Source organism: Camelus bactrianus, chromosome 8, assembly GCF_048773025.1.
Source record: "Camelus bactrianus isolate YW-2024 breed Bactrian camel chromosome 8, ASM4877302v1, whole genome shotgun sequence".
Classification (NCBI taxonomy): domain Eukaryota; kingdom Metazoa; phylum Chordata; class Mammalia; order Artiodactyla; family Camelidae; genus Camelus; species Camelus bactrianus.
In genome coordinates, this window is record NC_133546.1 from 71,583,393 (window position 1) to 71,599,431 (window position 16,039).

A 16,039-nucleotide genomic window follows, 5' to 3' on the forward strand; every position below is an offset into this window, starting at 1 on the left:
GGTCAAAAGCTAAAAAAAATCATGTAAATCATTCAGTGTAAATATTTGCCATAATTTTAACTCCAGATTGTATGAATGCTATGCCGTAGAGTTGATTGCACCTGTAGAGTGCCTGTTGGCCCGTGTAACATGATTCACTATCCACAATACTCACAAATTACACTTACAGGACTAGTTCAATTCTCTACCTGGCAGGGGGTTAAAGGTAGGGTAGAATTGACTGAGATTAGTTTTCCAACTTCTATCAGAACTGAGTTTCAAAATAGGATTAAAGTTCAGTTATTGAGAATGAAGAAAGTTAAATCTGATTTAACTCCTGCTAGCTTTCCCCATTAACAAAATACTATTCTTCACAAATTCTACCCACTGGTAGGGATTTTGAAGATGGAGTAATTTACTCTATCTTGAGAAATATTCTGCCTACCTTCTGCTTTAAACTGCTAATTAAATGTCATAGTATTCTTCATTAATCAGATTAGACCTCTTGTTACTTGTTGGAATGACACCTGAGGTTATTACAACCTGAAAAATGATTATTTCTCCAATGCCATGGATGGTTTCCAAAAATCATTCAACTTTGTTACAAAGATTACAGTGTGCCTTGCAAATAAGCCTTCTTGACTCTTGAAACTAAAATTACTTTTTGTAGCTGTAAGTAAGTACTAAGCTGAGACTGAGAGTTTGTTTTCTGACAATCACTTATTCCTATATCAAAATCATATTTGAAAAGTTTTGAAAATAAGTCCAGAACTGACCATATGTAGCATGAAAATTTTACTGGTTCCTTAAATTGCTCAGAAATACATTAAAATTTTATGGAATAAACCTTATGAAGTTATAAAGTTAGAGAAAATCACTTTATAATGGATACATAAATCTTATATAACATTTTCAAGTTAGGAATTACTCAGAAGAATACATTTTTATACTGCTTTAGATTAGACCTTTACTTCTTAATTTTGCTTTTATAAGGTCTGTGGTTTCTGTTTGACCTCATAACTAATTATTCTTATTCATACTTTATCACAATATTTGAGGTGCCCTAAAAACAGGAATATATTTTTTCTCAAGTCTCACTAGTTTTAAAATAGGATTGGTGTATTCCACACCTTATTTCGCCGCAGTCTTGATTTAAATTTGCATTCGCTGCGGGTTGTTAAACTGCTTCTAGCATGATAGCTATAACTTCCCAAAAGACATGAGTTCCAAAATTCTCAGTTTGAAGTGAAATTCAAGAGCAATGGAAATTTGACATAAAGGCTAATTTATGTAATAATAACTAATTGATAGGACACTGGAGATATAAAGTTTCTGACTTTTAATATGAGTCTTTGGAACACCAAACTCTCAACTTATTTCTGAATTCTGTTTCATATATCAGATCGTATACATTAATATGTACAGATCATCACAGTGGTCAAAAAGATTATACATTTATTAGTTCCTTAAAGTTTTTGAAGAAACTAATTAGGAAATACATCTCAGATCACTGGATAGATAGATGGATAGATGCATACGTACACAGATGGCTGGTACATGCACACACATATGCATGCATGCATACATACTTTGTAAGTTTCAAAAATGTGATGCTTCCTGTACATTTTTGGCTAAGGCTTTAAGTCAAAGAATGATACCGTGCGTACCAAAAAATATTCCAATCTATTACAGTAACTAGACCTTTAAATAGAGTCATCATCCTGTTTTGTCCACATGAAGTGAAAGTTTAACACATGAAGTGAAAGACACAATATTGCTGAGACAGAAGTTCTCCCCAATTATCAAGTTACCATTTGTCCTGCATTTTCTAACCAAGTACTGTTATTCACAGTAGCATGAAAGTAAACACGTGGGTTTGACAGCTCTCTGTTTTGCACTTTAGGTTCTGCCATGGTCTTTTTTAGGACATAGCAGTATTATTTTATCTTAACATGAGGACAAATTGGAAAGTTTACCAGTGATAACCTACCTCTTTTCTCAGTCCTTTTCAGATGCAAAGTGTATTACATCTCTCATTTAAGGGCAGTTTGTGGATTTTGAAAACCTAGCTGCCACAAACAGCTGCCTCCTTCTTATCTCAGCAGGAGAAGGATCTGAAAACTGTTGATGGGAAGTAAGCTGGTTCAGTGGGACGACAGGAAATTACGGATTTTATCCAGTTTTTATATGAGACACAAACTGAGGCCAAATACTCCTGTCATAGAGTTTGTAGAGAGTTTATATATTCTTGCTACAGAATTGGTCATTTGTTGTATGATATAAATCAGGGGTTGGTAAATTCTAAATTGGGAGCCAAATATGACTTTCCACTGATTTTTACATATAAATTTTTATTGGAACATAACAAAATTCATGTATTTTCATACTGTCTACAGATGCTTTCACACTACAATAGCAGAGCTGAGTCATTGTGATAGAGAACATATGGCTCTGATCCTTTACAGAAAAAAAGTTTGCAAGCCCTTGGTATAAATATATAACCCTTCACATTTTATTCTGTACTGATATTTATTTCTTATTTTACAATAAATACTTAAAATGCAATAATATCCAAAGTAATTTACACTTTTAAATTTAAAAAGTATGTTTCAAACTTATGTTTCCCTAGAAAGTCAGGCATGAATATGGAATTTGCCCCTAGACTATGTCACTTTAATGATTCACCACTGAGTGTAGTGACATCACTGACGATATGAAATCAGAAGACACATGTTAGTTAAAGAACCATCAGCATCTATTTTAAAAGGATCTGGAGAAAACTAAAATCTGAAAAAAAAATGTACCCCAGTGTTTACAGCAGCACTATTTACAATAGCCAAGCCATGGAAACAACCTAAATATCAATCAACAGATTACTGGATAAAGAATATGTGAGATACACACACACACACACACACACACACACACACACACACACACACACACACACAATGGAATATTACTCAACCATAAAAAAGAATGAAATAATGCCTTTTGCCATTTGTAGCAACATGGATGGAAATACAGGTTATCATATTGACTGAAGTAAGTTAGACAGAGAAAGACAAATATCATATGGTATCACTTATATGTGGAATCTAAAAATAATGGTACAAATTCTATTTACAAACCAAAAACAGACTGATGCACATAGAAAACAAATTATGGTTACCAAAGGGGAAAGGGCAGGGATGGATAAACTAGAGGTTGGGGATGAACAGACACATATTACTATATATAAAATAGATAAACAACAAGGACCTACTGTATAGCACAGGGAACTATATTCAATTTCTTATAATAACATATAATGAATAAGAATCTGAAAAGAAAAATATATATGTATGTATATGTATAGTTGAATCACTTTGCCGTATACCTGAAACTAACATTTTAAATCAACTACACTTCACACATAATTTTTAAAAATTAAAAAATTAATTTTTCCCATTTCTTGGGAAAAATTTTCAAGGAAAAAAAGTTAGTAATTGTTTTAGAAGACTCCCTGCTTCTGAAGATTTAGGTGTAGATGCAGAAGGTATCTTTACATTTCACTCTGTGAAGTGTGTATTTTCCTTTAGATCAAATAACTATCCCAAAATTATTTCACACATATTCTCTTGAGATTTTCTCCACACATAAAACAAAGTAAAATGATTATAAATGTGTAGGCTCAATTAGTAGAATAAATTCACAGAAAGTTAAAAGATTCCAGGTTAATAATTGTAAAATCAGAGGCTTCAAAAAGAAAATCCCTTCATTTGAATAATAGGCTTGATTTTTCCAACCAACTCATTGAATTAAAAATAGAACTTTACAAGTTTATTCTGTTGAAGGCAATACATCTGACATTAAATATTAAAATGCTATTGAAAAGTCAGTAAAAATGTTCAAAGATAAAGTTATTTGAGTTCTTGTTCTAAAATTATAAATATTGTTAAGTTTATCATGATACAGACATTGTTTGATCAAGTTGAGAAAAGGATGGAAAAATATACTTGGAATTTATTGTGGTTCATACAAATTCATATTTTAAAAGCAAACTAATTATGTTTACACAATTGGAATAGAATCTATAGTTGCAAACTTTACAAATTTGAAATATTTGTAGGACAATAAATACATTTTTTTATGATAGAGCTGATATGAAAAAATAAAAAGTGTCACATAGCAGAATGTGCTTTCTCTCACTGCTGTCTATTAACATTTGAGTTTTAGAAACGTTTAAACTTGTGAAGAATGACTGAAAATAAATCCAAGTGTCTCTGGGAGGTCTTGGTATTTTGGTGAGAGAACCCTGTAAAATTGGGTTGCATCTTGTTCAATATCAGCCATAAGCACTTAATTTAAAAAAAATAATAAATTAAGCACAAAAACAGTTTTTGAAAGTAAGAGTTGTATTCATTTAAAAAAGGACATTAAAACTTATTCTTGCACAATACAATGAAGACACAACAAATTCAATAAATGTAAACGTTCTCAAGATAAATGTTATAAACTGTGTTTTGGAAAGCTGGACTTGTGAGAAGCAACATTTGAGGAGGATCTTGTATTTCATAGACAATTTTATGTGCTAGAATGTAATGGAAATCAATTGAGAAGACTTACAGCTTGGCAGTACCCAAGTTTCTCCCAACATTCAAAGAAATCATATGTGGAGATCATTTGTTTCATGAAGATTCTCTTTGAAAATTTTGGTCAAAAAGTAATTCTGAACAGAATAAAACTGTAACCCCTATGGAAATATTCTATCAACTTAAAATCAATTTATTTTATACAAAAATAGAATGAAAAACACTTTCCATTTAGCAGACTTCCCTTAAAGATTAACAGGAACCTCAACATGTGTTCAGTGAAAACATCCTCAATTAAGAGCAGAGAAAAGTCAATCGATGGCATTAATGACTTCACACTTAATAATCATAAATCAACTTTGAAGAGGGTATAGCTTTATGAAAATTAAAATAATAAGACAAATACTAGCAACTTAGTATTAGAGATAAATTTGGCTAAACATAGTTTCTGCTTGTATTATTTTACAATGTCTAGATAATCAATATAGATTATGTTTTAAAATGTCCTTTTGATTTGCAAGTTACAAATACTTTCCTTGGGAAGAATTTTATGTCAAAAAGTAATTTTTGGATAGGACTACTTCATATGTCTGCTTACTTAATGAAACTAACTTGCTGGTAAATAAATGAATATTTCAAATATTATGTATTTACAACTGCTTTTAGATTCCTCTTTTGCTCAAAAAATGCCACAGTTTGGTAGATATATTATATGGTCTTCGTACATCTGCAGCCTATGATAAGCTATTACAAAACATCTTGTGATGCATAGCCTATCTCAAGGAGAGAGATGACCTGATGGGAAAAAAAAAAATAAAAGAAGACCCGAAAACATTTTTTTGAAAACAGTTGTTGGAGTTCTTACTGCCTGTGTTGCTACCAGCCCCTCCCACTGTTGGCAGTGGCTGATATGTTCTACCAACATGTCAAATCTCCCTCTGCTAGGTTAGGTGGAAGGATCTGCAAGGAAACACCATTCTCTGCAGTTTAGGAGTCATGTATCTTTGTTTCACTCCCACAAAATGAATCTTTAGGTGTCTAATTGTGGCTGGTGACACCACTGCCCAAAGACGTCATGGAGCGGGACACACACACTGATGATGAGTTATATTTTCTAGGAAACAGGGAGCTGTAGAAGAGCTCAAAAATGAGATGTGGATGGTTAACACATTTTCATCGTTTAAATATTTAATCTATGAGATAGTATTGGTTTAAACAATGATTTTACTTCACATCTTTCAATTCACTTGAGGAGGAATGAAACATTTTTGCTCTTCCGAAAAGAGGATTTGTCTGTAATGACATGTTACCTAAGGAAATATGTTACATATAATTGAAATATGTTACTTATAATGAAATTATGTGCAAAATGTGCACTATTTCTAAACATATTTTAGTACCTAAGAATAAACTCTATTTTATCATGGTGAAAACTGGTCAACTGGTGTCCAAACGCTTCATATATTATGACATATTTAGCAGAATAAACATTTGTTAAGCAAATTGATTAATTAAACTTACCCCTAAAAACAGTCAAAATATAGAACCATTAAACTTGTATTTTTCAGGATAAATAAAATGTCCCAAGTTTAATTTGAAATAAATGACACCATTAAAATCATTTGTGTATGCATGTATATAAATTTATACGTGCACTTTTACCTGAAAAACAATTCCTCACATTCACAAATGAAACTATCTGCAGTGACAATGCTGCAGTTTCCATGGAAACAGACATGTGGTTGACATTGGGCAATTATTTCTGAGCAATTTATGACTATAAAAATAAAAGAAAATTAATTTTTCAATGAGATTAAAATATGTATATTGTATCTATATAGTTAGTTATGGTCATCAATTTCCCCCAAATTCTTTAATAACAAATAATACTAAATTTTTGAAGACTGAAATTCTAATTAAGAAATAGCACTTCATGATGATATATTTAAATTAAAATGAAAATTAATTCCAGTAAATTTGACATCAGCTTTTCCATCCTCTGTACACATAGTATAATAGTCACATATTTTTCTGATTGCTGATGTTTGAGCTTTAGTTAATTTTTATGATAATTTGAATATGTGAATCATGTTTTGAAAGTAGATAATATTAATATATGTAAGTACCAATTCTTCAACATACACCAGTAGCAGTGAAGTGGTAATTTAAAGTGACATAATCAAATATATATTGTATCTTAGTCCTACCACTGAGCCAAGGTAATGATTCAAACAAGGAAAATGTGAAAGTATTATACCGTCTGACCAGGAACCAGGACATAAAGTTTCAGTCAAGCAAGAAAAATAAGCTCCAGAGATCTGTTGTACAACATTGTACCTATTGTCAAAAATAATATATTTTACACTTAAAATTTTGCTTAAGAAGATGGATCTCATATTAAGTGTTCTTTCCACAGTGAAATCAAGTCAAATCAAATCTAATCAAATCTAATCAAATCTAATCTATCTAAAATTATTTGGAAAAAAAAAATTCCACACTTCTTTTCTGCTTTATCAACTTTTCCAAATCCCACTTGTATAAGCTTTCATGCTCTTACTTTATCAAAAGCCATAACCTTGCACAGCATATTTTCCTATGTAACTAATCATCTTATAATGTCCTATAGAGGGGAATGTGCCTAAAAAATACCAGGGCATGACAAGTGGACAGGTATCACTACAAAACAATTGCACAACAGAAACAGACTCACAGACACAGAGAACAAACTTATGGTTACCAGGGGATAAAGCGGATGGGAAGGGATAAATTGGGAATTTGAAAATTGCACCTCTTGGGAAGTGATGGAAATGTTAGCTATCTTGATTGGGGTGGTGGTTTCATGGGTGTGTACATCTATCAAAATTCATCAAAATGTACATCTGAAATATGTGTAGTTTACTGTACAGGAATCATACCACAATAAAGGTGTTAAAAAACAAATCCTCCCCTATAATTGACTCCTGCAGACTATGCACAGAGGCTAAAGTTGGCACTGACTCTTTAAGTAACAACTGAACAGTGTTGGTAATATCTCTTCACTCATTTAGAGCCAAGGAAAACCATTCAGTCATCTGCCTTGTTTTTTTAACTGACTTAACATTGCTCCCAGCATCCTTAATGCTGAGCAACTGTTCTCACTGAAAGACTATTGTCTTAAATAAGTTTATTTTCTCTGGATGTAGTTATTTGGCTGCTGCAATTAAACACAATTTAATTAAAAAGCAGTTGCACAAAATTTGGCATTCTAATAAAATTCTTAATTTGATTTGTGAGCAGTTTTTGCTCACAAATATAATTATATTATATAAATATAATTGACTGCCAAGATACTTCCATACAAAAAATTAAGGTAACAGTAGGATGTACAACTGGTCATGTTCAGTTTCAGTCCAAGTGAATGTGAGGGGCTAAATTGTGACAAATTCTTGGGTTGAAATCCTAACCCCAGGACCTCATAGTGTGACTGTACTTGAAGATGGGGTCTTATAATAGAGAAATAATAAAGGTTAAGTAAGGTTAAATGAGGTCACTAGCTTGGGTCTTAATCAAATATGATGATGTCCTTATAAGAGAAGGAGACACAGACATATACAGAGGAAAGGGGTTATGAAGACAAAGGGGGAAGATGGGTGACTATGGACCGAGGAGAAAGGCCTCATAGAAACCAGTCCTCCTGACACCTTGACTGTGACCACTTAGCCTCTGGAGCTTTGAGAAAATAAATGTCTGTTGTGGAAGCCTCTCAAACCGGGGTTCTTTGTTATGACAACACTAGTATACTAACACGGAGAACCTTCTCAGTTTCTTCGGTAATTCTACACATTTCTGTATCTTCTGAGATTTAAAATTAAAGTCATTCATTGTTTATAACTAAAGTGGCATCATGGTATATGCTCAATGTTTTAAAAATAAATAATATCAGGTACTTCTGTGGTGTTTAAAATTTAATTATTTTGTGTAAATATTATCTACTGCTCTGTTTCTTATATGTAAACAAAAAACACTGGGGAAAAAAACCCCCAAAACATTCCATGCAGTTAACAATAAAATCACTGAAATAATATTCCATGGTATGTGATTATATCTATGCCAGCTAATATAATGGTAGGGGGTAGAAATTTTCTGGACAGATATTCTTCAAAATTCTTTGCACGGGTTAAAAAAAATGTGTGCTTTACAAGCTCTCAATTATAATTACTGTTTCATTCACCCTACAGCATAAATTTGAGTGCTTTAATTTTTCTGCAGACCTGTCTTAATTTTAATTGTCTGATATACTGTGTGTTGGGGTCATTTTCATCTTTTATCACCAGTGCCGGCAGAGTCAAATGAGAATTCAATCCCAGTTATACAGACAGGATGTTCAGTGGATATTGCTGGGATTAATGTCTGAAATGGCCTCAGTACTTCCCTACTAGAGAGTCTAAAATTATTCCTGAATGATTGGCTGAGGTGAATTTTGCAGCCTACAGTGGTTTATAGAGGTCTTCTGTTACATTTTATCACACAGTCTCCTCAACTCTGGCTCCAATGAAGTCTTCCCAGGCACACTAGGAAAACGTTCTTGAAACGCCCAACGTCTGTCCAACAAAATTGGTTATACCCCTAAGCCTCGTCCACTCTAGTCCTATCAGCTGCCCACCCTCCTTCCCCAGTCGTGACCAAAATGCACCACTACTTCGCTCTGTGTTTTCTCATCCTGCCGTTGACAGCCCTTTGTTTGTTAACACGCCAGGTATTTCCCTTTGTTTGTTAATAATCTTTGTCTTGCCTTTGTAAGTTACTTCTGTAAGTTCCCACCCCAGGTCTCTGAACTGTCATTGAGAGAAACTCTTTCACATGTTCCCAAACGTTAAATGTTCCCTACATTTCTCAATGCTTCTTTTCACTTTCCTCTAATGACCCAAATTCCCTAGTAAACTTTCAAATAGAAATAGTCTATGTCTCTTAAATCCTCGCTTCAAACTCAGGCAACAGAGTTCACATTTGAGCTCAGGTTGCCCTTCCTCTGGCTTCAGCCACTCATCAAATATCTTCCTTTCACAACCTTTCCTAATCACTGCTTCTCATTTGGCTTATTATCACCAGTTAATAATTACATCATGCTCTTTCCCTCCTTGTTACTCTGATCTGTCATCACTTTAAAGGTGCCAAGCTAACACCCACGAACAGGATTTTTGGTACAGCTACCTCTTCTCTGATTCTCCCAAGTGACTTCAGTGCCCTCCCCCCAATAACATATTACCTTGTCTTCTTCAGCTCAGATCCACATTTTATTTCTATTTATCACCCAGAACTGTTTGCTCCAAATACCTTGGGAATTTAATTTAATGAATAAAACATATTATTCTGATAATCTTAATTTTTTAAATGAGACATTAAGAGTGAATTGGGGGAAAGATGTGAAAATAGGTTAAAACTTATAATGTTTTTAAGAAAATATCTTTAAATAAGCAAAAATTTTATTTTAGAGAATGCCTGGCAGGATTTTTATATGCCTGGAATCCAAATTTAGCCCATTCTAAAATATCTACTCAATTTTTCAAAATGTATCCAGTTTTTTAGTAACAGTTGATGAATTGTCTGTTTTACTATTTTAATAGAATTATGTTATCTAAAAAGATCATCTTACCTGTAAATGGTGGGAGACAGATACATTCATATCCTTGTTTATTCCATTTTTCTTTTTTATTAATGCAATTGCCATTATTTTTGCATGGTTTATAAGAACATGCATCAAGTTCTTGGCAGTACTTTCCAGAAAATGGAGGCGGACAATGGCAGCTGTATGTCTTGCTCCAAACTTCAGTAAGACATTTACCACGTCCAGAGCAAAATTCTGAACTCGGATATTCCTGGCAGAACTGCTCTTTTACTGTCACGTTTAGTCGAAGTCCCAGCTGACAAAGGGCTGGACCACTTGCCATTACTGTGATAAAATAGTGTGTCCCAACACTCAGCCACCTAGGATTAACAGTGTGCATTCCGTTTAGTTTGCAACCAAAAAGTAACTGATCCTCAGCTGTGGTATTTTGCAGACAGTCAATGAATGATACTTCAGAAACATTCATCAGATTTATATCTGGATATCGAAGAGATGGTTCAGAAGAAATGACAAGGATGTCTCCTAATTGAATTTGCAAAGGGCAAATCTGGGGAACGACTTGATTGCCTGAAGTATTCATTTTAGAAGTTCCGTCTCCAAACCAGCAATCTCCATAGAAGTCCATGCAAATATTTCCTGTTAGTGTCCAATTCACCACATATGACGAGGGATGTGTATGCCATTCCTCCACTAGGCGCCGTTCACATGTGGTTTTTCCACTTATAAACGTGCTGTGAAGAACCACCATGCTCACAAGCATAATTAGTTTGTGAGTCATTTTGGGAAATTGTACTTTGTGGTCTATCATGAAGGTGTCATAAAGAATTGCTGCAGAATGGGCTTGCCATATTGCTGGAAATTTCTGAGCAGAAATTTTGTTCAGGGATTCCTGGGACCTGGCTTTTTTTCCCCTTATTCCCAAAGTGCAAGTAGATGTGATGACTGGATTTTGATCGGTAGCATTCAGTTTATCCCTTTAAACAGAAAAAAAAAATACATTATTTCTGAAGTTTTTGCTGCCTTACTGAACGATGTAGAAAATTCTTACCTGCTTCCTGCAAGGACTGTGTTAGCAGCAGCTAAGCACTTTTTTTGGGAAACAAGACCAGGAAACATGTGGTCAAGATATGTTGTATCTTGTCCTGTCCTATATAACCACCTGCTTCTGGAAACTTCTGGTATCATTACATAATTAACCCAGCAACTTACTGTGGTCTTTTATACCAAACTCCAACCTAACTGAAACACAGTAGTAATCAAGATCGTTCTTTTATCAATGGTTTTAATATTCCTCAAATGCAAGTATCCCTTTTGATTAGTTTTAGAAAATCTTTTAAAAACAAAAACAAAAACAAAAATAAAAAGGTTTCAAATGTAATGTTTATGCACTATTTTCATACAAACATAAAGCTTAAGTTGCTTTTTAGTGACAAATCATGTTCTTGTAATCCAGGAGGTGGGAGCTCCCACATATGTAAAATACTCGTGGAAGATTCTGCTATGCAAATGACTAAACTGAGCTTGAGTCTTCCCCCCAGTGTCTGTAGGGATGGCATGTGGGTTGTAGGCAAAGAGGGAAAAGGAAATATAAAATGGTATAATGAAAGGATGAGACATAGAAGTGGGAGTAACTTTCTCCTTCACAGCTCAACACTGATGTGGAAGGAGGGGTCATGGGTCACGGGTCACTTCTGTTGGAAAGCATCATTACGCTCAGAGGGCCAGAAAACAAATAGGGATTTTGACATTTAATATATTAGCTCAATTTTAAAAAATGGAACACACATGGAGAGTTTTCTCTATAAATCAGTTTACTACTTAAGAAATAAACTGTAATCCTCACAACAAAGCTCAAATTCTGAGAAATAAGTGGGATAATGTAAAAGCATGACCTCTGGATCTAAGGTATATTATTTGTTTATTCTGTGTTCCTAGACCTCATGAGTTTTCATTTCCTCCACTCTTATATAGATAAGACTGTATTAAAGAGACAAATTTAAATAAATATAGTAATATTTACTTCATAAAGTAGAATTAAAGATTGAATTAGACCGTGTAAATATATAAGTATTAGATGTAAATGTAGAATATATAAACATATGTCATTCAATAAATGGTATGTTTCATGACTGTCTGATTTCACTCAGTAATTAACATCCCTGTTTGTCAGTTTTCAAAATCCCAGTATTTTCTAGTATAACTTGATAATCAATTAAATATTGCTAAAATAAATAATTTTATGCCATTATGTTATGTTGTTAATTTGTGAGTTCATATCAAATATTTATGGTAAGTCTAATATCTTGATGTCTATTGTAAATCATGTAGAAATTAGAGTTATAAATTACTTCTTTACAGATTCATTTGTGGATATTATAAATCTATAAAACATATATTCATATAAGTAATATACCCATGCGACTTTAATATACATATGGAAAGTGCTGAAGTATAACTTTATTAGAACTAAAAGTTATGTGTAATCACATCCATTTAAAATATGTTAACTATAACTTCTGAATTTAAATTAATAATATTGCTAAAGTTAAAAGAATATACAAATGAACTTATCCCGCTCTATGTTCAAGGCAATATGCTAAGTACTAGGAATTCATCAATGACCAAGCAAAATTAGATATCAATGTAAAGAACTAAGAACTTAATTAAGGAGACAGATTATTAGGCAAATGACATCATCAAGCTTCTACCAAAAGAATGGTCTAGAACATTATGAGAACAAGTGGCAGAGGCATTTAGTGGAAACAAGGATAAGCTTGGACAATGAAGTGGAAGCATCTAGGAAAATTGCCGAGGGAGGAGAATTCCAGGAGCAAACATCCATCTAAAGATTTGAAGTGAGTGTGACACTGGATACCGTCCAAGAAGCTGGAGACGTTGAGCTTCTAAGTGTAGAGGGAAAAGAACTCATAATAAAATATAAGCTCTTGATTTAGACAGAGATTCTATCAAGAAGGTGCGGGTGTTGTCAGTAAAGGAGCTCACATTTTATCTGAGGGCAATGGAGAGAATCTTGAAGATTTTATGTAACTTTTATTTTAATGACATCAGTTTAATAGCAATGTGAGGCATGTACTGGTGGGTACAGCTGTAAATTTGTGGAGAAGGCAGCAGCATTAATCTAGTAAATCAGTAGTGATGGCCTGATTAATACAGTGGCAGTAGAAATGGAACAACACTGATGGGTCTCTTTACATACGTAACTGGTAGAATTACAAGGTCTTGGAGACTGCTGACCTGAAGAGAGAGAAGGAAACCCGGGAAGAACAGGAGCAGAGACAAGACAGTGAGGGAGAGGGGATGAGGAATCATTTATGCATGTACTAAATTTTAAGTATGCCTGAGTGACTTTCTTGCAGAAGTGTACAGATACGGTATATACAGATATGAGCACAGGAGAGAATCTGGGCTGGGATTCTAAATCTTATATTTATCATATATTTTTCATTTTCAATATGTATGCAAACTTTTGGAAGGTGGTTTTAAGATGGGAAAGACTTGATCTTGTTTAAATCATGAGGATGGAATACCTACAGAGATAATAAAGCCAACTGGAAGAAGGTAAGTGGCAGAGAACACAATGCAAGAGGAAAGAAGAAAGATTGTTGTTGACGATTCAGGTTGTGACTTTGGTCACAACCAAAAAGGAAGTTGGGGGATTTATCTTGGGGGATCTAGTATTTTCTCTATGAAAAAAAGAGATGATTGGTGGAGACAGTGATTTTGGAGGAAAGAGGAGAATGAATGAGATTTGGAATAAACAGTGAAGAAAATGTGAGAGAGTATTAATTGAGAAAAAATACAGAAGAGTTACTGGGCAATACTGAAATATTCTTGTGGTGTAGATCACAAACTTACAGTAGTATCAACCTGCACAGGTGCATTATTTTCCCAGTAGCCTAGTTGAAAAAAAATATAATAAAAATTAAGTTGTAAATGGGTTTAAACAAACACAGTCACCAACAAATTACATTTGCATTGAAGCAGAATTAAGTCTGTGTGATATTTTTAGACTGGCTGCAGATGTTAGCTCACATTACTGCGTGGCTAATCTTGTGTTAGAATTCTCTGCATTCCTAATCATTGTGCATTTATACTTTCTAAGAGAAAATGACTTGATGCATTGCATTTCCATCTCAAGAAAAATAAATAAAATGACAAGCCAAAGGAAAAAAAAAATAGAAAAATCTCTATGAGGTCAATTTGCATTTATATATGCTGAACACAAAATGCTTTGGATTTTATTAGGATCATGATTAACATGAACATTACATATGGATGTATTTAAACCAGGAGCTGTGATTTGGACCCAAAGGGTAAGAATAAGGGTGTATGACTCGGTTTATCATTTATTAAGACAATCTTTAAATCCTGTGCAGTGCAGCAATCCAAGCGACATTCTGCTCACTTCTGAACGCATACGTATGTTCATATTATGTATAAGAGTTGAATTCGGGAATAATTTTCATTCTTTCTGATATTGCCATCATAAATTCTCGTGCTGAGAAATCCAGGGACTATATGCAGCCATTCACAGCCTTGTACATAACAACCACCTTAACATCACTTGGCAACAGGCTACCGGGATTCTGCTTCGCGGAAAACACTACTGAGTAATGTCAGATGATGCGCGCTATCCCGCTTTCCTTTTTTTCTTTTTATGGAGGTACTGGGGATTGAACCCGGGACCTCAGTCATTGTAAGCATGTGCATGTGCTACTGAGCCACACTCACCCTTGCCTCCAGCTCCCCTACTCCTTGCTTTTCTGGTCACTTCATTGTTAGATTACTCTAACGAATAAAGCCCAGTCTGGATTCAATAGTTATGAAACATAGATAGTATTTCTCCAAATTGCAATACACAAATCATCTTAAATAACCTCCTTCTAAAAATAAGAAAGTTGATTCAAACAAATACATTTTATATAAACAAAAATGATTTAAATATAATGTGGTATTATAGTGTTCTGATTATAAGAGGCATTCAGTACAAAATAGCTGAGTGAGAATTAGAAGTAATGTATATGATTCATTTGCATTGTGCTTAATACATAATGTCTTGAACCACAGAAGCTTTTAGTGAGTTTGTAGTTGATTCTATACACCAGTGATCTTTTTTTATTTTTCACCCCGTTAAGAAGTATGGCCTCCATGACAAGTAGCTTTTTCTTTTTGTAAATGATATGCTATTCTTGACAAAACATATATGAAAATGAACATCAGAAATGTAGGTGGTAAATGAACAGATATAAACATTCTAATGTTCTGTGCCTCACCTTTGGAGAGTGCACATCTCATCTGGAATACCACAGATTGGATTCAAATTGGTGGGGGAGAAGTGTGTTTTGGAAATGGCAATGTAGCTACCAGCAGTATAGAGGATGCAAATCCTAGCAGGGAGTTCAGAAAAGGGCAAAAATGGTTAATTTGAAAATTAAGTCTGATATAGAAGCAGTGGGTAAGAGACAACCAGTATAGGAAGAAAATGATTCAAAGCTGGGTTACCGATAGGACATGAGGGTAAGTAAGCAAAGGGGCTTGGGTGAAAGATGACAAAGATAAATCCTGAGGAACAACAATGTTCAAGAGTTAGGTGAAAGGAGATATTTCCAAAAGCTGCACTTCTCTAAGGAAAGCATTTCCAAACTTTTACAGAGTTAATACTCATATACATTATGAAGTGAGTTTACTAAATTTGATGATTACGGTTCAGTTTAACTGATGTAACAAGAACTGGGAAAAAATAAAAGACTGAGATGGTGGGTTTATAACAGTTAAGAGAGAAAAATTCTATGTAGAAAACTCTTTGAAAAACAAATTGTCTATGAACAAAGGAGAGTGAATAAAAAAGTCACCAAAGTGG

General features: G+C 33.8%; 1 protein-coding gene across 1 annotated transcript in view; it reads right to left on the minus strand.

Moving 5' to 3' along the window:
- Nucleotides 1-11,063, minus strand: part of EYS (eyes shut homolog) — a 1,185,464-nt gene extending 1,174,401 nt beyond the window's left edge. The window contains 2 exon segments of the mRNA XM_010967844.3: nucleotides 6,225-6,330; nucleotides 10,186-11,063. Coding sequence (XP_010966146.2) covers nucleotides 6,225-6,330; nucleotides 10,186-10,966 — 887 coding nt within the window. The 5' untranslated portion in view covers nucleotides 10,967-11,063.
- Nucleotides 11,064-16,039: the final 4,976 nt, after the last annotated feature.